At 42.2% G+C, this 23,203-nt stretch overlaps 2 protein-coding genes across 2 annotated transcripts in view; one reads left to right on the forward strand and one right to left on the reverse strand.

Moving 5' to 3' along the window:
• The window catches only part of adamtsl5 (ADAMTS like 5), a 74,528-nt gene extending 54,229 nt beyond the window's left edge, over positions 1–20,299 (forward strand). Inside the window, 7 exon segments of the mRNA XM_031812423.1 lie at positions 4,434–4,520; positions 6,140–6,303; positions 8,231–8,368; positions 8,370–8,436; positions 13,191–13,331; positions 15,888–15,959; positions 16,321–20,299. Coding sequence (XP_031668283.1) covers positions 4,434–4,520; positions 6,140–6,303; positions 8,231–8,368; positions 8,370–8,436; positions 13,191–13,331; positions 15,888–15,959; positions 16,321–16,664 — 1,013 coding nt within the window. The 3' untranslated portion in view covers positions 16,665–20,299.
• The window catches only part of serinc4 (serine incorporator 4), a 55,862-nt gene continuing 50,236 nt past the window's right edge, over positions 17,578–23,203 (reverse strand). The window contains exon 12 of the mRNA XM_031812425.1: positions 17,578–22,355. Within this exon, the coding sequence (XP_031668285.1) occupies positions 22,142–22,355 (214 nt within the window). The 3' untranslated portion in view covers positions 17,578–22,141. The remainder of the gene's footprint in view (positions 22,356–23,203) is intronic.

The following is a 23,203-nucleotide window of genomic DNA, read 5'->3' on the forward strand; positions in this document are numbered from 1 at the left end:
GAGCTGGCGCCGCGTGTGGGCACAGTGACTGAAAAGAGACTGTACTGCTTCATGATGGTTCAGCTTGAGTTCTGAAACAGAATCCTCTGTTGAGCTGGCGCCGCGTGTGGGCACAGTGACTGAAGAGAGGCTGTACTGCTTCATGATGGTTCAGCTTGAGTGAGGAGACAACATGGAGATAAAGGAGGCTTTGTTTGAGTGCCTGGGCAGCCTAGGAGGGCTTCCCGGGTTTTCTCTCCTCCTGCAGCTGTGTGTCCCAATGAGGCATAACAGATTTGATGCCGCTGGGCGTAATCATTGCTTCCCACAGGGTCAAAAGCCAAGGGCCCAGAGAACTCATCACGGTCAAGCTATACATACATTTATATTTGAGTCATTTAGCAGACGTTCTTATCCAGAGTGACTTACAGTAGTGAGTTCAAACATTTGTCTTACCTTTTCTAACTCTAAGATCTTCTTAAGGTCAGGCACGTCTGGTGTGCAGGTGTTTGTTCCAACCCGGTACTAACTCACCAGATTCAAATAATCATCACGGTCAGGCTATAACACTCTAATGTTAACAGGAGGCGGAACAGAACCCTAACTCAAGGTTGATAACTCAAACCCTACAGCTGAACTCTACAGGATAGGCACGTTTGTGGCCAAATTGTGTGAAGATCTTTGTTCCAGCCTAGCACTAATACAAAAATACATCTCGATCAGTTTCATAACTCAACATCCCTGTGCAGATCTATCACATACATATAGATCAGTTTCATAACTCAACATCCCTGTGCTGATCTACCAAATATATCTAGATCAGTTTCATAACTCAACAGCTCTGTGCAGATCTATCACATACAACTAGATCAGTTTCATAACTCAACATCCCTGTGCAGATCTATCACATACAACTAGATCAGTTTCATAAATCAACAGCCCTGTGCAGATCTATCACATACAACTAGATCAGTTTCATAACTCAACATCCCTGTGCAGATCTATCACATACAACTAGATCAGTTTCATAAATCAACAGCCCTGTGCAGATCTATCACATACAACTAGATCAGTTTCATAACTCAACAGCCCTGTGCAGATCTATCACATACAACTAGATCAGTTTCATAAATCAACAGCCCTGTGCAGATCTATCACATACAACTAGATCAGTTTCATAACTCAACAGCCCTGTGCAGATCTATCACATACAACTAGATCAGTTTCATAACTCAACAGCCCTGTGGTGTAGAGCTGACGTAAGGAGAGACGAGACAAAACTAGACCGTTTAATAATTTTGTGTTGTAGAACAGCTTTCTTACTCCAGCTCTTCACACAACATGGCAAAATCCTTGCGAGTCATTAATTGAATGGAGACAGTCTGAACCATAGAGATAGATAGAGGACTCTGGATGATTTAATTGCATGAGTTGGATTTGTCCTACTTTTGCTTTGCTTTTGGCCATGCTACAACCACCGGAATTTGAATAAATAGCTATTTCATGGCATTTTTAACAGTACAGTACCTACTAACTCGAAACAGGTACAGCCACACAGTGATGTTAGCTTGCATAGAAAATGTTTTTGATTTTTAGATGTTGCTAGATGTTTGTTTGAACGAGGAAGTCCTGAACACAGCTGAACTTATTAAGGGTAGGCCCCTCCGGGGTCTGCAGGCATTTGTTCTAGCCCAGCACTAACATACAAGATTCATTCAAAAAAATCTAACTCAGGTTCATAACTAAGTCTATTGCTGAACCATAGAGACAGATAGAGGACTCTAGATGGATATAACCCGTTTTAGCATGGACATTGCAATTGAGGGCTTCCACCATTTTAAACTAGCAAATGATTAGAGCATTGTCTTCAAATTGAGTTGCCTATGTTAGGAAATGTCTTTAAAGCGGCAATCTACAGTAGAAACAATAACAAAACCTTCTTCCTGCCCCTGGTTCAGTAAACAGCTGAGGGAGGGCCTGCAGAAATGAACCACTCTCATGTTCATAGACAAAGCTATGGATGCAAGGACTGACCATGATATCAACATGATAGTTTTAACCATGTTTTGAGGCCATTTAGTGTTTGTTAACATTTTCTTTGTTTACAAACATTGGAGTAAAACAAGCTTATATTTTGTGTTCTGATGAGGTAGGACAGATGAAGTAAGTTTGAGGCATTTATAAGTTCAGTGGGAACATATAATTAATTCATCCCCATAAAATGTATGTATCAACTGCTGATTGCCACTTTAAGCTATATCACCTCAATCTAGTGACCAAAATAAATGAATTTCACACAATATTTGGTTCAGGACTCAGTGTTACAGGTGGCGATAAATCACCATATTAGCTTTACGCTTTCTTCAAATGGACCCGTTTAAAATAGCACTATAACTCTTCACACACAGTTTTAATCTCAGAGATTAATCTCAGAGACCTACAATTGTCAAAACAAGAGCAACGGTTTCTCAGTCCCATAGAAAAACCACGATGAATAGGGTAGTCTTGCTGCTCGCTTTTCACACACCAGCAGCAGGGGAACCACAGAGATATTGACTGCTTTTGACTAGTGAAATATCACTCTCTAAATGAATGGTTCATGCTTTTGGCTCGATGATGAAATATCCCTCTTTGGTTTAACCATTAATAAACTGTCTGTAAATCATTATGTAATCCTAATTTAGTTATCATTAATGAGTAAATTAATATGTATTAACAATTTGCTATGAGAATATATCTCGGGGAAAAAGCTATATGTATATACGTATATAAACTCCACACAAAAAGAAATGTCCCTTTTTCAGGACCCTGTCTTTCAAAGATAATTTGTAAAAATCCAAATAACTTCACAGCTCTTCATTGTAAAGGGTTTAAACGCTGTTTCCCAAGCTTGTTCAATGAACCATAAACAATTAATGAACATGCACTTGTGGAACTGTCGTTAAGACACTAACAGTTTACAGACGGTAGGCAATTAAGGTCACAGTTATGAAAACTTGACACTAAAGAGGCCTTTCTAATGACACTGAAAAACACCAAAATAAAGATGCCCAGGGTCCCTGCTCATCTGCGTGAACGTGCCTTAGGCATGCTGCAAGGAGGCATGAGGACTGCAGATGTGGCCAGGGAAATAAATTGCAATGTCCGTACTGTGAGACGCCTAAGACAGTGCTCCAGGGACACAGGACGGACAGCTGATCGTCATCGCAGTGGCAGACCACGTGTAACAACACCTGCACAGGATCGGTACATCCGAACATCACACCTGCAGACAGGTACAGGATGGCAACAACAACTGCCCGAGTTACACCAGGAACGCACAATCCCTCCATCAGTGCTCAGACTGTCCGCAATAGGCTGAGAGAGGCTGGACTGAGGACTTGTAGGCCTGTTGTAAGGCAGGATCTCACCAGACATCACCAGCAACAACGTCGACTATGGGCACAAACCCACCGTCGCTGGACCAGACAGGACTGGCAAAAAGTGCTTTTCACTGACGACTCGCGGTTTTGTCTCACCAGGGGTGATGGTCGGATTCGTGTTTATCGTCAAAGGAATGAGCGTTACACCGAGGCCTGTACTCTGGAGCGGGATCGATTTGGAGGTAGAGGGTCCGTCATGGTCTAGGGTGGTGTGTCACAGCATCATCGGACTGAGCTTGTTGTCATTGCAAGCAATCTAAATGCTGTGCGTTACAGGAAAGACATCCTCCTCCCTCATGTAGTACCCTTCCTGCAGGCTCATCCTGACATGACCCTCCAGCATGACAATGCCACCAGCCATACTGCTCGTTCTGTGCGTGATTTCCTTCAAGACAGGAATGTCAGTGTTCTGCCATGGCCAGCGAAGAGCCCGGATCTCAATCCCATTGAGCACGTCTGGGACCTGTTGGATCGGAGGGCGAGGGCTAGGGTCCGGGAACTTGCAGGTGCCTTGGTGGAAGAGTGGGGTAACATCTCACAGCAAGAACTGGCAAATCTGGTGCAGACCATGAGGAGGAGATGCACTGCAGCTGGTGGCCACACCAGATACTGACTGTTATTTTATTTTGACCCCCCCCCTTTGTTCAGGGACACATTATTAAATTTCTGTTAGTCACATGTCTGTGGAACTTGTTCAGTTTATGTCTCAGTTGTTGAGTCTTGTTATGTTCATACAAATATTTACACATGTGAAGTTTGCTGAAAACAAAAGCAGTTGACAGTGAGAGGACCTTTTTTCTGAGTTTGTATTTACTTTAATAAAGTTTTATATGTGTTACACATAAGCATATACAGTATATATTCACAAATATAAATATATATTTATATATATATTGCATATAACACATACTGCACCACCTATTGTGTTTATCTACATCATTGTTACCCAGTCTCTAAATGAATGGTTTATACTTGTTTCCCACTGGTGTAATATCTGTCTTAATGAACGTCTCTGTACTCTGTTGGCTATAGCGGGTCCGTTTGGGTACAATGAAGTAACCATGATCCCAGCTGGAGCTACTCACATCCGTGTCACCGATAACAGCAGGAACTATCTGGGTAAGAGATGGCTCAGCTTGATAGACGTACGTGCACACACACACACGCACACACACTGGGAATGAGCTGTCACACAAGGACAGCATCAATGTTCTGTATATCATTAAGTATATACAGTACATATTCAGACTCGCCCTCTCAGAAGTGCTGGTTTGACAGAGAATTTGCTTTGAGACCTTTTTATCATCTTCTGTATGTCTGCTATGAGTTTCAACCCACCCAGCCATGGCTAGAGAACTCTACCACTTCCCTGACACTTTCAGTAGCCATAATGCTGCTCTCCTCTCATTCCTGTTAGCTTACTGTTACTTCCTGGCACCAGAGACCGATACAGCTCTCTGGTTGATACCCAGCTGCACTCTGACTGGGCTCTCCAGTCAACACAACACCCAAGGCTATCCATCTATTCTCACCCACATTTACAAGACCGTAATAACGTGACTCCTGAAATGGAAAATGCAGGGATCCTGAAATGGAACACTCGTAAAGGTGTAATTTGGCCATGGGGCAGGGTGGGGGAACTGGGTGTGGGAAAAGGGTGGGGGGAACTGGGGATCTGGCCTTCTGGCAGGCAAGTGGATGTACTTGGTTAGTTCTGATTTGGTTGGAAGATTCCCCCCCCCCCAAAAAAATGTACTTCCAAGAGATGGTTTCCCTATTTGTCTGTTCCTGCAACTTGTCACGGTTAGGCCAAACAAGGCAATGATGTAGTAATGCCACTGTTTGGCAAGGCAACTTTGTTACTTTGCTGAATTAAGAAATGTTACATTGTAGAGTTGAGGTTTATTCCATTTCAATTTAGTAAAGTGGTCCTAGCCGTGTAGCTCAGTTGGTAGAGCATGGCTCTTGCAACGCCAGGGTTGTGGGCAGGACCAGTACAAAAAAAATGTATGCACTCACTACTCTGTTACTTTGGATAAAAGAGTCTGCTAACTGACATAAATGTAAGTAGAAATTCCAACTCATGGCCTCCTGAGTGGCGCAGCGGTCGAAGGAACTGCATCGCAGTACTTGAGACGTCACTTCAGACCCGGGTTCAATCCCAGGCTGTGTCACAACCGGCCGTGACCAGGAGTCCCATAGGGCGGCACACAATTGGCCCAGCGTTGCCCGGGTTAGGGGAGGGTTTGGCCGGGGGGGCTTTACTTGGCTCATCTCGCGACTCCTTGTGGTGGGCCGAGTGCCCTCAGGCTGACTTCGGTCGTCAGTTGAACGGTGTTTCCTCCGACACATTGGTGCGGCTGGCTTCCGGGTTAAGTTGGCGGGTGTTAAGAAGTGTAGTTTGGCGGGTCATGTTTCAGAGGATGCATGACTCGACTTTCACCTCTACCAAGCCTGTTGGAGAGTTGCAGCGATGAGACAACACTTTACATGTTGTGTTTACTGTATATTTTTGTTCAGTGACGAAATTGAGGAGGAAAACTCCACATCAAATTTCCCTCATACCTCAATTGCGATTTGTGAATTGACTGAAAAGGAATTGACCCCAACCGTAGCATAATTCAATCAAACACATACACATTATCATCACAAAGCCAATTTCAGTCACACTTCACCAATCAGCATTGAAAACCAAACACATTCCCTACCTTCATTCAAGCCTTCTCTTCTCCCTCCAGCGCTCCAGAATGGGCGTTCCCAGTTTGTCATTAATGGGAACTGGAAGATCAGTGTTCCTGGGGAGTACAGCGTAGCGGGAACCAAGCTCCTGTACAAGCGCTCTGTGGACACCTGGGAAAGCTTTGAGGTCCCTGGACCCACTATGGAGGACCTGCACGTCATGGTCAGTCTGGTCAAAGTTATGATTGACAGGAGCCGCAATGCAATAACTATACTGAACAAAAATATCATCGTAACATGCAACAATTTCATTGATTTTTACTGAGTAACAGTTCATGTGAGGAAATCAGTCAATTGAAATAGATTCATTAGGCCCTAATCTCTGGATTTCACATGACGGGAAGTAAAGGAAAAAATGGGCCTCACAATGGGCCTTAGGATCTCGTTACGGTATTTTTATGCATTCAAATTGCCATTGATAAAATGCTATTGTGTTCAATGTCCGTAGCTTATGCCTGTCCATACCTTAACCCCACTGCTACCATGGGGCAGACTGTTCACATCAGCCAACCGCTCACCCATACAACGACATATACGTGATCTGTGGTTGGGAGGCCGGTTGGACGTACTACCAAATTCTCTAAAACAATGTTGGAGGCTGCTTATGTTAGAGAAATTAACATTCAATTTTCTGGCAACAGCTCTGGTGGGCTTTCGTGCAGTCAACATGCCAATTGCACTTGCCTTCAAAACTTGAGACATTTGTGGCATTGTGTTGTGTGACAGAACTGCACATTTTAGTGGCCTTTTATTGTCCTTGTGTAATGATCATGCTGTTTAATCAGCTTCTTGATATGCCACACCTGTCAGGTGGATGGATTATCTTGACAAAGGAAAAATGCTCACTAACAGGGATGTAAACAAATTTGTGCACAACGTTTTAGAGAAAGTTTTTTTGTGTGTATGGAACATTTCTGAGATGTTTTATTTCAGCTCATGTAACATGGGACCAACACTTTACATGTTGTGTTGACTGTATATTTTTGTTCAGTGTATATAGAGACTGCAAACTAACCTCACTAATTAAGGTACACAATGATAGCTTTGTTAGTATACTTGTTCAACACCCTAGTTTTGTCACACCTAGACTACTGTTCAGTAGTGTGGTCAGGTGCCACAAAGAGGGACTTATGAAAAGTACAATTGGCTCATAAGGCAGCACGTCTGGCCCTTAAGTGGAGCTGACGTTAATGATATGCATGTCAACCTCTCATGGCTCAAAGTGGAAGAGAGATTGACTTCATCACTACTTGTTTTTGTAAGAAGTGTTTACAAGCTGAATGTACCGAGCCGTTTGTTTAAACTCCAAGCACACAGCTCGGACACCCATGCACAAGACATACCACCAGAGGTCTCTTCACAGTCCCCAAGTCCAGAACAGACTATGGGAGGCTCACAGTACTACATAGAGCCATGACTACATGGAACTCTATTCCACATCAGGTAAATACACCTTATGAAACAATGGAGACTGTGAAGAGACACCCACACAGGTACAGACACATGCATACGCACACACGCTAGCAGACTCTCTCGACACACACGTAAATTGTAATATTGTGGTATTATACATTTTGTATTGTAGATATTTAGTGGTGTAATACTGTTATATGATAAACTGTTTTATGTGTAATGTAAGTGCCTTAATGTGTTTGGACCGCAGGAAGAGTAGCTGCTACCTTGGCAGCAGCTAATGGGGATCCCTAATAATGACAAATACAAAACGCCAATTTATCAGAACCAGTCAGTCTCCTCTCCTATATGTAACGGACATATATTTTCTTAACGTGTTGTCTTCCATATGTTATATTTTTTCAGTATATTGTTGGTATTGACAGTTCTAAACTGGGTGGTTTGAGCCCTGAATACTGATTGGCTGACAGCCGTGTTATATCAGACCGTATACCACGGGTATGACAAAACATTTATTTTTTACTTTTCTAATTACGTTGGTAACCAGTTTATAATAGAAATAAGGCATCTCTGGGGTTTGTGTTATATGGCCAATATTGCTTAAAATATACCGGGTATTATAAAACAATATATATTAAAATATACATCCGTTGTACACTGTGTGGTTGTGTCTGCAGGTGTTGGTGACAGACAGGAACCCGGGGATAGAATACGAGTATTGGCTCCCTCCAGACCGCTATGCTCTGTTCCATGGCAGGAGGAGTCAGCTACGCGAGCCTCACCACACTGCTAGCTACATCCCCTGGGATCACCCCCACCACCACTACTACTACCACTACTACTACTACTAGACCTCCCCCTGTCACCACAAGACCCTACTGGGGTAAGACCGCTGACCATTGTTAAAGGGGTAGTTCAACCAAATTAAAATAACATTTTGTTTCCTTACCTTGTAAGAAGTCTAAGGACAAAATGCAATCCAGGTTGTGTTTTTTTTTTTTTTTGCAGGCACTGCCACCAACCGCTAGCTAGCATTTTGTAAGCAAAAGCCAATGGACGGCAATGTACCCATTATTAACATGTGTTAAATTTCATGTCCAAAATGTCAATTTAATGGGATGTATGCATTTACATGGGAAAACCTGCCCCTGGTTTCACTCATCCTCTGTTTGTGTGACTGAAGTTTAATACATGATGGATGGATGGATGGATGGATAAGGAAGATGGATGGATGATACGGATGATGGATGGATACGGAAGATGGATGGATATGGAAGATGGATGGATGGATGGATACGGATGATGGATGGATGGATACGGATGATGGATGGATGGATGGATGGATGGATGGACGGATGGATGGATGGATACGGATGATGGATGGATGGATACGGATGATGGATGGATGGATGGATACGGATGATGGATAGATGGATACGGATGATGGATGGATACGGATGATGGATGGATGGATACGGATGATGGATGGATGGATACGGATGATGGATGGATGGATACGGATGATGGATGGATGGATACGGATGATGGAAGGATGGATACGGATGATGGAAGGATGGATATGGATGGATGGATACGGATGATGGAAGGATGGATACGGATGATGGATGGATGGATACGGATGATGGATGGATGGATACGGATGATGGAAGGATGGATACGGATGATGGAAGGATGGATATGGATGGATGGATACGGATGATGGAAGGATGGATACGGATGATGGAAGGATGGATACGGATGATGGATGGATGGATACGGATGATGGATGGATGGATACGGATGATGGATGGATGGATACGGATGATGGATGGATACGGATGATGGATGGATGGATACGGATGATGGAAGGATGGATACGGATGATGGATGGATGGATACGGATGATGGATGGATGGATACGGATGATGGATGGATGGATGGATACGGAAGATGGATGGATATGGATGATGGATGGATGGATATGGATGATGGATGGATGGATACGGATGATGGATAGATAGATGGATCTAAACATTGCTGCAAGGGGTATAAAATTAATAAATAAATGTTTGTGTTTTTAATATTTTCAGATCTGACTGCCTCCGGTACAGCGGAGGTACTGCCAGATCTCAAAATAGTTTTTTTTACATTTAATTTTGTTTTAATGAATATCACTAACAACAAAGGTAACACATTTTGGCCAAGGGATCTGTGGTATAAGTTTAGAAGGTGTAATACAACACAATGTAATATTATTAATCTACAAAGTATGTTCATAACCCTGGCAACATGGGCCTGGAAGGCTGACAGGGACCCCAGTTTGAAAACCCCTGGCCTACAAACTGACTGTGCCTTGCTAATGTTCAGCAAATGTCTTCTGGAATGTTTTATTACATCCGTTTATATAAGAGGGGAATTATTAACTGCAAACTCAAACATAGGTTTATAATCAGTGTTGTATTTCTATTAAATTGGCCCTGGTTGGAATGTAACCAACATTCAATAGTAATCATTATATTTGTCCTATATAACTGCAAAAGTGGACTTTGATCCAAAACTGAATACACTGTTCTGACCTGCTATACTTTGATCTGTACCTGGCTGACAATAACTGATAAAGCCAAGGCATGAAGTTTCTGGAGTGGAATGTCCCCCACTTATCTTAGAAGTGTTTCGTGATAACGCTCCTAATCCCAAAACCCATCGCATATTCCATGCTGAGATAGTGGTGCTTGGTACAAAACCATAGTTTTGACTCATTTTTGTGTACTGCTCAACAAAGCAATGATCTAAGACTTTAGCATCCTTTAGAATTTAGTAAACAGGTTTGATAATTTAGTAATTTATCAAGTAATTTGGTGCAGGACATAATGGGAGTAGCCTAGCCCCTACGCATAGTGTTTTCTAATTGGTGGGTTGAGGAGTAGCCTAGCCCCTAGCATAGTGTTTTCTAACTGGTGGGTTGAGAAGTAGTCTAGCCCCTAAGCATAGTGTTTTCTAACTGGTGGGTTGAGAAGTAGTCTAGCCCCTAGCATAGTGTTTTCTAACTGGTGGGTTGAGAAGTAGCCTAGCCCCTAGCATAGTGTTTTCTAACTGGTGGGTTGAGAAGTAGTCTAGCCCCTAGCATAGTGTTTTCTAACTGGTGGGTTGAGAAGTAGTCTAGCCCCTAAGCATCGTGTTTTCTAACTGGTGGGTTGAGAAGTAGTCTAGCCCCTAGCATAGTGTTTTCTAACTGGTGGGTTGAGAAGTAGCCTAGCCCCTAGCATAGTGTTTTCTAACTGGTGGGTTGAGAAGTAGTCTATCCCCTAGCATAGTGTTTTCTAACTGGTGGGTTGAGAAGTAGTCTAGCCCCTAGCATAGTGTTTTCTAACTGGTGGGTTGAGAAGTAGTCTAGCCCCTAGCATAGTGTTTTCTAACTGGTGGGTTGAGAAGTAGTCTAGCCCTAGCATAGTGTTTCTAACTGGTGGGTTGAGAAGTAGTCTAGCCCCTAGCATAGTGTTTTCTAACTGGTGGGTTGAGAAGTAGTCTAGCCCCTAGCATAGTGTTTTCTAACTGGTGGGTTGAGAAGTAGTCTAGCCCCTAGCATAGTGTTTTCTAACTGGTGGGTTGAGAAGTAGTCTAGCCCCTAGCATAGTGTTTTCTAACTGGTGGGTTGAGAAGTAGTCTAGCCCCTAGCATAGTGTGTTCTAACTGGTGGGTTTAGAAGTAGTCTAGCCCCTAGCATAGTGTGTTCTAACTGGTGGGTTGAGAAGTAGTCTAGCCCCTAGCATAGTGTTTTCTAACTGGTGGGTTGAGAAGTAGTCTAGCCCCTAAGCATAGTGTTTTCTAACTGGTGGGTTGAGAAGTAGTCTAGCCCCTAGCATAGTGTTTTCTAACTGGTGGGTTGAGAAGTAGTCTAGCCCCTAGCATAGTGTGTTCTAACTGGTGGGTTGAGAAGTAGTCTAGCCCCTAGCATAGTGTTTTCTAACTGGTGGGTTGAGAAGTAGCCTAGCCCCTAGCATAGTGTTTTCTAACTGGTTGGTTGAGAAGTAGTCTAGCCCCTAGCATAGTGTGTTCTAACTGGTGGGTTGAGAAGTAGTCTAGCCCCTAGCATAGTGTGTTCTAACTGGTGGGTTGAGAAGTAGTCTAGCCCCTAGCATAGTGTTTTCTAACTGGTGGGTTGAGAAGTAGCCTAGCCCCTAGCATAGTGTTTTCTAACTGGTTGGTTGAGAAGTAGTCTAGCCCCTAGCATAGTGTGTTCTAACTGGTGGGTTGAGAAGTAGTCTAGCCCCTAGCATAGTGTTTTCTAACTGGTGGGTTTAGATCCACTAAAGGGTCACGCAGTCAGTTCCTTTTGAGTCGTGGCTAAAGACTGGGTTAGGTCTAGAAACATGGTCTTATTTACCTTGTGGGTCACAGGGAGCATTGAAAGCCTGGTGGGTTGAGAAGTAGTCTAGCCCCTAGCATAGTGTTTTCTAACTGGTGGGTTTAGATCACAGGGAACATTGAAAGCCTGGTAGGTTGAGAAGTAGTCTAGCCCCTAGCATAGTGTTTTCTAACTGGTGGGTTTAGATCCACTAAAGGGTCACGCAGTCAGTTCCTTTTGAGTCGTGGCTAAAGACTGGGTTAGGTCTAGAAACATGGTCCTATTTACCTTGTGGGTCACAGGGAGCATTGAAAGCCTGTGTCAAGACAAACAAAAGCGATTGCTTTTTAGCATTTTGGAGCAGAAATCAATGATCTAAGACGATGTTTGCTCATGTCGTATCATAGTGATTTGATGCTGGACAGAAAGTCACTCTTTAGTGATTCTGTCACGCCTCCTCCCGCTCCCTCTCTCTGGCGCTCAAGGGCGCCAGGCTGCCCCTCATTACACACACCTGTCACCATCATTACACGCATCAGCGCTTCATTGGACTCACCTGGACTCCTTCACTTTGTTGATTGCCCCCTCTCTATCTGTCTGTTCCTCAGTTGCATCCCCGTGTCAGCATTAATGTTGTTTTGTTTCCCCTGTCCAGACCCTGTTCTTGTTTTGTTTCCTGTCTATTTCATTAAATGTTCACTCCCTGTACTTGCTTCTCGTCTCCCACTGCCTGTCCTTACAGATTCTACCTAAAGAATGCCTTGGAAAGATCCCTTGCCCAAATCCTGATTCAAGATACACATATGCTTCTCCATCGTTTGCACAAATCTCACATTAATGGATGATTAATGCAAATTTAAAGGAATAGTTCAGAAATTGTACATATTTTGATATTTTTTCCCTCATCTCTTAAATGGATTGTGGTCCTCAATGAATTGTTTTTTAATGATTAAAAATGATTTGGGCATGACATTTTAAAACGTGCTTAACTGGGGAGATTTACTGATATGGTGCTTTGGTAAAAAAAAATGCTCATGTTAACATTTTGTTGGCAGTGGCTAGTTTAACAAAAACAAAGTGTGGATTGCAGTCACTCCTTTTCCATAGACTGCTTTTAAGGTAAGAAAACAAACATCTAATAAATAAGTAAACTATCCCTTAAAGTTCCATTTGAGTTTATGTCTTGGACCCAGGTCCTGTTCTTGGTCAGGTCATGAAAACTCCTGGCCCTAACTCCAAAGGCATGTTGATACTCAATAATGTAACTCACCTTTTCCCGCACTGTCCCTCAGCTCCTCCAGGTGGCTGGCCCATCAAGTCCCCTCGCCACCCAGCTCGACAACCCCCTCACCAGTCCCATCGCCCACCTGTCCTTCCCCGCCTGGAGAGGGATGAGACCAGGAGGAACCGACTACCCCAACCACCCAGAGGAGGTTTGCTCCATCTCACCTCAATCTCTCCCTCACCTAAATCTAATCCTAATCTGTCCTACTCTCTAATCTACTCTTCCTTTAATGTCCTACTCTCTACTCTACTCTTCCTTTCATCTAGCCTACATTCTACTCTTCCTTTAATCTATCCTACTCTACTTTTCCTTTAATCTATCCTACTCTACTCTTCCTCTAATTTGTCCTACTCTCTACTCTACTCTTCCTTTAATCTGTGCTACTCTTCCTTTCATCTAGCCTCCATTCTACTCTTCTTTTAATCTGTCCTACTCTCTTCCTTTTATCTGTCCTAATCTCTACTCTACTCTTCCTTCATCTGTCCTAATCTCTACTTTACTCTTCCTTTCATCTGTCCTAATATCTACTCTACTCTTTAATCTGTTCTCTACTCTACTCTTTCCTTTAATCTGTCCTGCTCTCTACTCTTTCCTTTAATCTGTCCTGCTCTCTTTCCTTTAGTCTATCCCGCTCTCTACTCTTCCTTTAATCTGTCCTATGCTCTTCTCTTTCCTTTAGTCTATCCCGTTCTCTACTCTTCCTTTAATCTGTCCTATGCTCTTCTCTTTCCTTTAGTCTATCCCGTTCTCTACTCTTCCTTTAATCTGTCCTATGCTCTTCTCTTTCCTTTAGTCTATCCCGTTCTCTACTCTTCCTTTAATCTGTCCTATGCTCTTCTCTTTCCTTTAGTCTATCCCGTTCTCTACTCTTCCTTTAATCTGTCCTATGCTCTTCTCTTTCCTTTAGTCTATCCCGCTCTCTACTCTTCCTTTAATCTGTCCTATGCTCTTCTCTTTCCTTTAGTCTATCCCGTTCTCTACTCTTCCTTTAATCTGTCCTATGCTCTTCTCTTTCCTTTAGTCTATCCCGTTCTCTACTCTTCCTTTAGTCTATCCTATGCTCTTCTCTTTCCTTTAATCTATCATACTCTCTACTCTTCCTTTAATCTATCCTACTCTCTACTCTTCCTTTAATCTATCCCGCTCTCTACTCTTCCTTTAGTCTATCCCGTTCTCTACTCTTCCTTTAATCTGTCCATTGCTCTTCTCTTTCCTTTAGTCTATCCCGCTCTCTACTCTTCCTTTAGTCTATCCCGTTCTCTACTCTTCCTTTAATCTGTCCTATGCTCTTCTCTTTCCTTTAGTCTATCCCGCTCTCTACTCTTCCTTTAGTCTATCCCGCTCTCTACTCTTCCTTTAGTCTATCCCGTTCTCTACTCTTCCTTTAATCTGTCCTATGCTCTTCTCTTTCCTTTAGTCTATCCCGCTCTCTACTCTTCCTTTAGTCTATCCCGCTCTCTACTCTTCCTTTAGTCTATCCCGCTCTCTACTCTTCCTTTAGTCTATCCCGTTCTCTACTCTTCCTTTAATCTATCCCGCTCTCTACTCTTCCTTTAGTCTATCCCGCTCTCTACTCTTCCTTTAGTCTATCCCGCTCTCTACTCTTCCTTTAATCTGTCCTATGCTCTTCTCTTTCCTTTAGTCTATCCCGCTCTCTACTCTTCCTTTAGTCTATCCCGTTCTCTACTCTTCCTTTAATCTGTCCTATGCTCTTCTCTTTCCTTTAGTCTATCCCGCTCTCTACTCTTCCTTTAGTCTATCCAGCTCTCTACTCTTCCTTTAGTCTATCCCGCTCTCTACTCTTCCTTTAATCTGTCCTATGCTCTTCTCTTTCCTTTAGTCTATCCCGTTCTCTACTCTTCCTTTAATCTGTCCTATGCTATTCTCTTTCCTTTAGTCTATCCCGTTCTCTACTCTTCCTTTTAATCTGTCCTATGCTCTTCTCTTTCCTTTAGTCTATCCCGCTCTCTACTCTTCCTTTAATCTGTCCTATGCTCTTCTCTTTCCTTTAGTCTATCCCGTTCTCTACTCTTCCTTTTAATCTGTCCTATGCTCTTCTCTTTCCTTTAGTCTATCCCGTTCTCTACTCTTCCTTTTAATCTGTCCTATGCTCTTCTCTTTCCTTTAGTCTATCCCGCTCTCTACTCTTCCTTTAATCTGTCCTATGCTCTTCTCTTTCCTTTAGTCTATCCCGTTCTCTACTCTTCCTTTTAATCTGTCCTATGCTCTTCTCTTTCCTTTAGTCTATCCCGTTCTCTACTCTTCCTTTAATCTGTCCTATGCTCTTCTCTTTCCTTTAGTCTATCCCGCTCTCTACTCTTTCCTTTAGTCTATCCCGTTCTCTACTCTTCCTTTAATCTGTCCTATGCTCTTCTCTTTCCTTTAGTCTATCCCGCTCTCTACTCTTCCTTTAGTCTATCCCGTTCTCTACTCTTCCTTTAATCTGTCCTATGCTCTTCTCTTTCCTTTAGTCTATCCCGCTCTCTACTCTTTCCTTTAGTCTATCCCGTTCTCTACTCTTCCTTTAATCTGTCCTATGCTCTTCTCTTTCCTTTAGTCTATCCTACTCTCTACTCTACTATCCTTAAGTCCCCTACTCACTCTCAGAAACTCATCTGTGCCATCCTAACCATTGTGCAATACCCTGATATAAAAAACTATCTGTGCTCAAATCAACTCACTGCTTCTCTTTCTACTCCCGTAGGGCATTGTGGGAAATGTAGGCGGGCCCGCGGTCGAGGGGAGCGCCAGAGGCAGTACTGCCAGAAAGACTTCGGTAAGTCTGAACTTCTTGAACACCTAAAGTTAGCGGTTCAAACACCCTTGTGTGCTTTAAATTCACATGACCCAGTTTACAGCTGGGTTTGAGTTTACAACATCAGGTGATAGTGGTGCAAGTTGACATCTCACTTGAATAGTTTTTTAAAGTAAGGAACGAATGTAATTCGGTGAAACTTAAACAGACATTTTAAGTCAGTTGAAAAATCGCAGCATGGAAAAACAAGCATGGCACAACAAACCTTATTATAAAACATTGTAAGGGCACATACATGCTTGTAAGTTATAACAAGTTTTAATGCATTATACCTGTTGCCTTTATGTAAAGTGTTAGCATAATGTCTTTCATTGGTTGTCAGTGTTCCGTGCCAAAGTCATGAGCAAGCTGTACCGGGGCGAGGAGACGCGCTACGATGTCCAGATCATCCACACCTACCACAATCGCTTCCGCCTGGAGCACCGCGAGTTCCTGTGGGTGCCCAACGTGTGTGACTGCCCCTCTCTGGAGGAAGGGCGCCAGTACGTACTGATGGTGCGTCGCCACATTAACAACGAGCAGACGTTGAACCGGATACTAATGGAGGAGGACAGCTACGCAATACCCTATAAACCTAGAGAGGACGCTCTGTTGCGCCCCCTGGAGGATCTGTGTAGTAACAGAGGGCCCAGGCCACCTGCGGAACTGAGAGGCGGCTATGCCTAGACATAGAGATGTACAGTATACACGTGCACACCTAGATGCACACATACTTTGACTGTCATGACTCCTTAACACTCCTCAAGACTGAGCACTTCTGATGGTGAATCAGACAAATAATGGGGCTGCATGTGTGTGTCTGTGTGTGACATTAAAATCCCGTACACCCCTACGCAACAACTTCCTGCCTCTGGCCCTTCAAAAGACACACAGAGAGCAACAGAACCACTAGAATTCCAAAATGGGGGAACTGAAAATGGCGGAGGCAAACACTAGTTGAACTCTGGGAAGAGACTATACTCAGGGTGACCCAGTAGATCTGCCAGTCAGCGTGATAAGAAGGCAAAGCCCTCAAAGAGCAATGCAAAAGCTGACCAGCTCACAAAGTATAGCACTTTAGGTGGATGTTATCACCCACCTTTAAAACTTACCAAAGAGAAGAATATATCCACTTCAATGGCCAAGAATTTGTGTTTTGTTTTGTTCCCTTTGCTAACTAGATAACTGACTATAACTATCTGCCTGGGTTACTAACAGGCAGTGTTGGGGAAGCTACTCTGAAAATATAGTTTATAGCTTGTATCAATTACTTCACACTGGAAGAGGTTAAGCTACACTTCGGCCTAGATTCAATCAGATCAAGCGTTAACCGGCGATAGCAGACACCTGCATAGCTGATGTTTTGACGGTGCCGGAGATGTAACTGTGTTGGAGCTGTCAAATTGGTGAAGAGCTACTCTTCATCATTATCACTCAAGTTAGATATTCAGAATGACAAAGTGTAGGCTATATAGAAATAATGACTCTCAAATTGAATATCATTAGCCTAAAGAAAATAATGAGGATTTCTATCAGCTGAATCGAGGTGTAGATCACATCTCATATTCCGTGTTTCGAACTTGTAAATAAGGCTCGCATGAGATTTCACTTAATGCGACTCCGTGCAGCCAATAGCAATGTCCGCTTCAGGTATAATGCCAGGATCTGCTCTAACGCAGTTCCACCTCCGACACTGCCTGAACAACTGCTATGCGGATGTCGGCTAAAGCGGATCTGATTGAATAGAACCATTACGCTACCCTAAAGAAAAATATAGTTGACTTTAATAGTTACTTTGAAAAAGTAGTTCACTACATCCAAACTACTTCGTAAAAATCTATCATATCTAAATCTGAAATGTCATCGACTACACAGTTAAGAAAAATGACTGCAAGAACACATCAATCTGGAGTCAGATGTTAACAGTGTAGTGAGATCTGTGGGACAGCCAGAGTGAGTGCTTTGGGTTAGCCCAGTGGCCAGGGAGAGAGAGAAAAATAAGGGGTAGTTGAATAAATGTAGTGGGCAGTTCCAGTAGATAGCTACATGGCTAAAACAAGTAATTAACTACCAAAGACACTACAAAGATTTGAATGTAGTTACTACAAAATATAGGTAAATTACTAACTGAATTAAATGTAGTGGAACTACTCCCCAGGACTGCTAACAGTTCAGTCTCTCTATGTCAAAATAAATGTGACACTTTACTTTCTTCTCATACCTAAGATGTATAAAACTACATATCGTTCCATATTGTATTTATGTGGCAAAATAATATCTAGATCATAACATTTATATTTGTGTTTTGCTTCTAAAATATAGTATTTTTTTTAAATCTATCAATGTATTTCTATCTATTGATGTATGTGTTTTGGGTAACAATTTACATTAATTTGCTCTTATACCTGTGTAGTAACCGTGTCATTAATTACACTAGTAGCATTGTAGTTACATGTTATAGCACAGTACTTCATGAATTGCATTGTAATTGCGTAGTGATGGGGTTGAGTTTATTTCACTTGTGTAGTAACAGAAACCGCTCAACTCTACTACTATTACTATGCATTTAAATCTACACTGACATAAGAGCAAGTTAATGTAAAGTGTTACTGTGTTTTGAAATTTTAAATCAATCAGGTTCCCTTAGTCTGTTTTGTTAGGTCTCCTATTGTCTAATTCACATGAATATTTACTTTTGTGAGAAACTAAAATATGTATTATTCAGTATTTTATATTGGTGTGGCACTGAGTAGCTACAAATATAAGAAACATATTTCATTTGAATGACTGGTGAATTATGTGCAGTCTATTCCTATACATTAACTATGCTGTAACAAGTTATTTTTTATTATAAGGTTTTAAAAATTTGCCAACACATTGCTTTCTTTAACACCACCGACACCACATTTTACAAGGCCTTTTACAAGGTCTGTACTCATATGCATTTTTGTGTAGTTTGTATAAGTAGATTACCCTAGAAACATCATTCAAACTTTAAAACCTGCTGAGTGCTTGCATACAACTTTTTGATAGTTTAAAAATTATTTTTTTAAATGAAACTATTTTATTTCCCATCTTCATTCAATTCCATGGGATTTCTAAAGATCCCATTGTGACAATATCAACTTCCAGACTTCTAACATTCCATTCACTGCAACTTTTGACAAATCAGCTGACCAGTTTCTCAACAAGTTAGATACATTGGGCATTTGATATCTTCCTCTACTTCTCTGCTATTCAAATCTGGAATCAGAACAGAAGTATCTGCTGTTTGAGTTGAGTGGAGAAAATTAGCTGGCTAACTTCAGCTAACAGCTCTCTCATGTCTCTTCATTAAGTCGTTGCTATGGATACTCACACTCTCAGGGAAAGTAAAGCAGAGGGTGAAAAGGGTGGATGAAGAATTGTGAACAAGAAAGCAGCTACTACTCCAGAGGTGGCAGCCAAGGCAACAGCGTGTCGTCCTCCTCAGCACGGTGGTGTACATACCTCAACTGGCTAGTTGCCTGTCTGTAAAGAGAAGGGAGGGCTGTATGTTGATCCTGCTGTTCTGATTGGATAGAGTGAAGCTGTCTCTGTTCACTTGCTTCATATTTCACTTGATCACTTCTCATCGCATGTTTCGATCTGATCATTTAGACTGCTGCTGCCTCCTGTTAGCCTGCTGCTATGATAAAGTACATCAACAGGAGAGGTTTGCTAGCGAACTATCAATGTGCTTAATATCTAACAAGCGAAGCGAGAGTAGGGAAAGAAGAAAGGCTGATGCACATTGACTTTTTATTTTTTGTACGTGAAACCTTTTCACACGCAACAACTGTAGTTTAGATATTTGAATTTGAATGAGCGTGTGTAGCCTATTCCGTTCAGTCAGAATACTTTCTGAGTTGGAAAAGGAGTGTGTGTGTGCGTGCATATGTCTACACTTTGTGTAGCCATTAGCAATGATGGTAATGATAAACGTCTTCTGGTAGAGATAGAAAGGCTTTTCCCAAAACCTTCTCAATTAAATGTTAACTACAAAGTAGCCTATGCCTACCTGGCAGAATGATATGATTATTTGCATCAATCCAGTGGCCATTTGTTTTGCAAATTCTGCAATCATATGAGCGCCACAGAAACAACACTAACCAAACAGTCTCTTCCTGGTGCACAGTTGCATTAAAGGGTAACTACACCCAAAAATTGAAATTATTTTCTATTTTTCACAGACCTCAAAAGTGGTGCCCTGATGTGGTTCAAGCATTGTTGTGGACTTGGAACATCCATTTTTGTTGTTATGTGTAAAAAAAATTAAAAGGTGTGATTTCTGAGAGCGAAAACAATTTTTCTTGATTGAAAACGACCATCTAGTTAGGGGCACATTTTGAATTGTGTGAACTGTTAGTTAAACTGGGTTATAGTTTTTTCCCAGCCATGTCATGTGATTAGAGAACCGATCGCCATAACGCTTACCAGAAAAAGTGTAATTTCTGAGAGCGAAAACCTGAAAAATACAAAAGGGAAAAATGGAATTTGGGAAACTAATCGGAATCCAATGTGATTTTAGGGTTTGTTTGCTTACAAAAATATCACACTTTAATCAACAGAAGCTGTGTTTCATTACAAAATGTATTTACAAAAATAACTTCACACACCTGCTATCATAGTAACATGAAATGAGCTAAAAAAGGACCTAAATGCAGTATCGTACACAAAGGTTTTACAGAGTCAAATTATTGGTCATTAACTGTGGAGAAGTCTTCACAGAAACGTGGCTCTCGATCCTCAATGGTTCTTCTAAAACACGGGTGCATTCATTAGTGCACTCCGTAGCGAAGCATTTTGAAATGTGAATACAAAAACAAGCTTTCATATTGGAAAATTCCAGGTAGGTCTCTTCCCGTTTCGGCACATTTGTTTCCATTCTGTTCCTAGCAAATACACCCCAGATCACAGAGAGCCCCTTTAAACCAGACATGTCAGGGTCTTGTAGCTGGGGTTTCTTGTAAAACTTAACTGCCAAAACAATTTTACCACATTTTCCTTTCAAAAACCAATTTAGAAATGGATACACCACTCCCACGATGTTAAAAAGGCATTGCGAAATAAATAATTGGTATAAGAGTATTTGGTAACATTTTACTTAAAGCCGACAGATATAATGCATTGAAATACTTGTCATGAACATCTATGAACCCCTTATAATGTGTTGTAATCAACGCATAATGATCCTGACTATATAAGCCATTAGGTCCGTTGGAAATTTGCTCGGCCAACATAAAACAGAATAGACCTTATTGTAAGGCATTATAAAGGCTCATACATGCTTATAACAAGTAATATAGCATTATACCTGTTGGCGAAAGTGTTAAGTAATATTTTATTTTATAATTCACATTAGCTCCACACCAGAGCGAACATATTCAAACAGTATGAACACACTAATGTGCAAAATCTTAATGTAAACCTTTAGAAATGGTGTGAAACGTTCAGGGAAACTTTCACCGAAACATTCAGGTAAACCTTCAGTTGTTGAAACCACTGAGAAAAGGAATGATCCTACTGACAAATCTACCCCTGGTTGTAATTTTAAAAATGCTACACAGTCCTTACTATAAGAAATAAAATATTCAAAAAGAGTAAAAAGTCAGCCAACATTTCCCTACAGCTCCCGTCGTACGCGAGTCGAGAGCTCATCCTTTTTGTTCCCTTTTGGCAGTCTCAGCATAGTAGTCCATAGTGGTTCTAGCCTGGTTAAACCAGACTGAATACTTCACTTACCGAGTGAAACTAGTGAAATGTTGCGAAATCAGTTTGGATGGCAGGATGTAGTGATTCTGTATAGGGTCTTTGTTCCTGTTTCAGAGCACAGTCTGGTTAGTCCCATGTTTGGAGGTTCAGGTGGTCTGTGTGAGGAACATCAGATTCAATCATTAATCCTCTGGTTAGTCTGTTAGTCTGTCCTTCTAGCTGGAGTGAGTCTCTGACCCATGACATCTCATCTCTGACCGCTGACATCTGACCTCAATATGGCAGACCGGTTGAGGGTGCAAGGGGACATCATCAAAACCACCCTCCACCTTCAGGGTACCACAGCGGGGGCAATTGTCCATCTTCTCCTGCTAGCTGTCCTATCCTGTTCTCCACCCCCAGAAGCCAGGCTCTGGCCCAAAGGTCACAGGTCAGACGCTCACACTGACGTGACTGGAGGAGTTGGCTGAGCGGCGTTTAATGCGGGAACGTCGCGGGCGGTGGGAGTCGGAGCCACAGTGGCAGAGTGGGCTCAGCAGCAGCCAGAGGTAGAGTACCACGCATGCCCAACACGACGACATCTTCACCCAGAACGTGGACCAGCTGCCGTGGGTGAACGTGGTCTCCAGCACCGCTGACTCATAGCTGGAGGTGGAGGAAGGAAAGGTGGGAGAGGAATTTTGATTAGCACGGAAATGGCACAATATAGCTGCTGTGTACACCCAGGTAACGGATGAGGTGAGTCAACAAGAATCTTACCCACAATTAAGGGAACTAAAATGTTTTTTTTTACGCTGTACATGTTTTTGTGGCAAACTATCGCTACATGATTCTATATGGTAGTGTTGAAACTTAAGTGCCCACAACTGTATTTTAATGACTGTATGAAGTTTGGTTCTGCGTCGACATGGCAATTTCCCCCAAAAGAAGAGAGACACTCCACTTTGAATGGCTGAGCTGTTGATGCGCTCCGCTGAGTCAGTGCACATTTTTGTTGCTAGGTGACCCCAACCAAATGTTCTGTTTCCCTTTCTAGCTGGAGACTAGCTAGCTATATCACAAATCTCAGTTAAAACCCCCAAAGATTTAATCAACATTCACCAGCAATGATTCAACATCAGCAGCAAGTGAACTAGTTAGATGCAGTCCTCTAGCTACCTAGTTAGCAATGCATCGCTAACTAGCTATGCCGAAAATGTTTAACTCATCCCAGCTACTAGTACTAAATGAATAGCTAGTTAGTTGTAGACATTTACTGACAAACTGATGTTGTTACCCTCAGGCGTTTGGGATGCGGTGTGAAACGCTTTGCTTTGGAAAAGCAGTGTGCCAAATGCGCTGGCACATTGAAAGCTATCATGACTGTTTATGATATCTGTTATATTATGACAGGGTTATATTATGACAGGGTTATGTAGCCCTTATGATTGAGCCATCAAGTAAAGTGTCTTCATTTTCATGTAACGCCAACATTGAGACAACGTTGTGTTGTG

The sequence above is a fragment of the Oncorhynchus kisutch genome, unplaced genomic scaffold, assembly GCF_002021735.2.
Source record: "Oncorhynchus kisutch isolate 150728-3 unplaced genomic scaffold, Okis_V2 Okis03b-Okis08b_hom, whole genome shotgun sequence".
Taxonomy (NCBI): domain Eukaryota; kingdom Metazoa; phylum Chordata; class Actinopteri; order Salmoniformes; family Salmonidae; genus Oncorhynchus; species Oncorhynchus kisutch.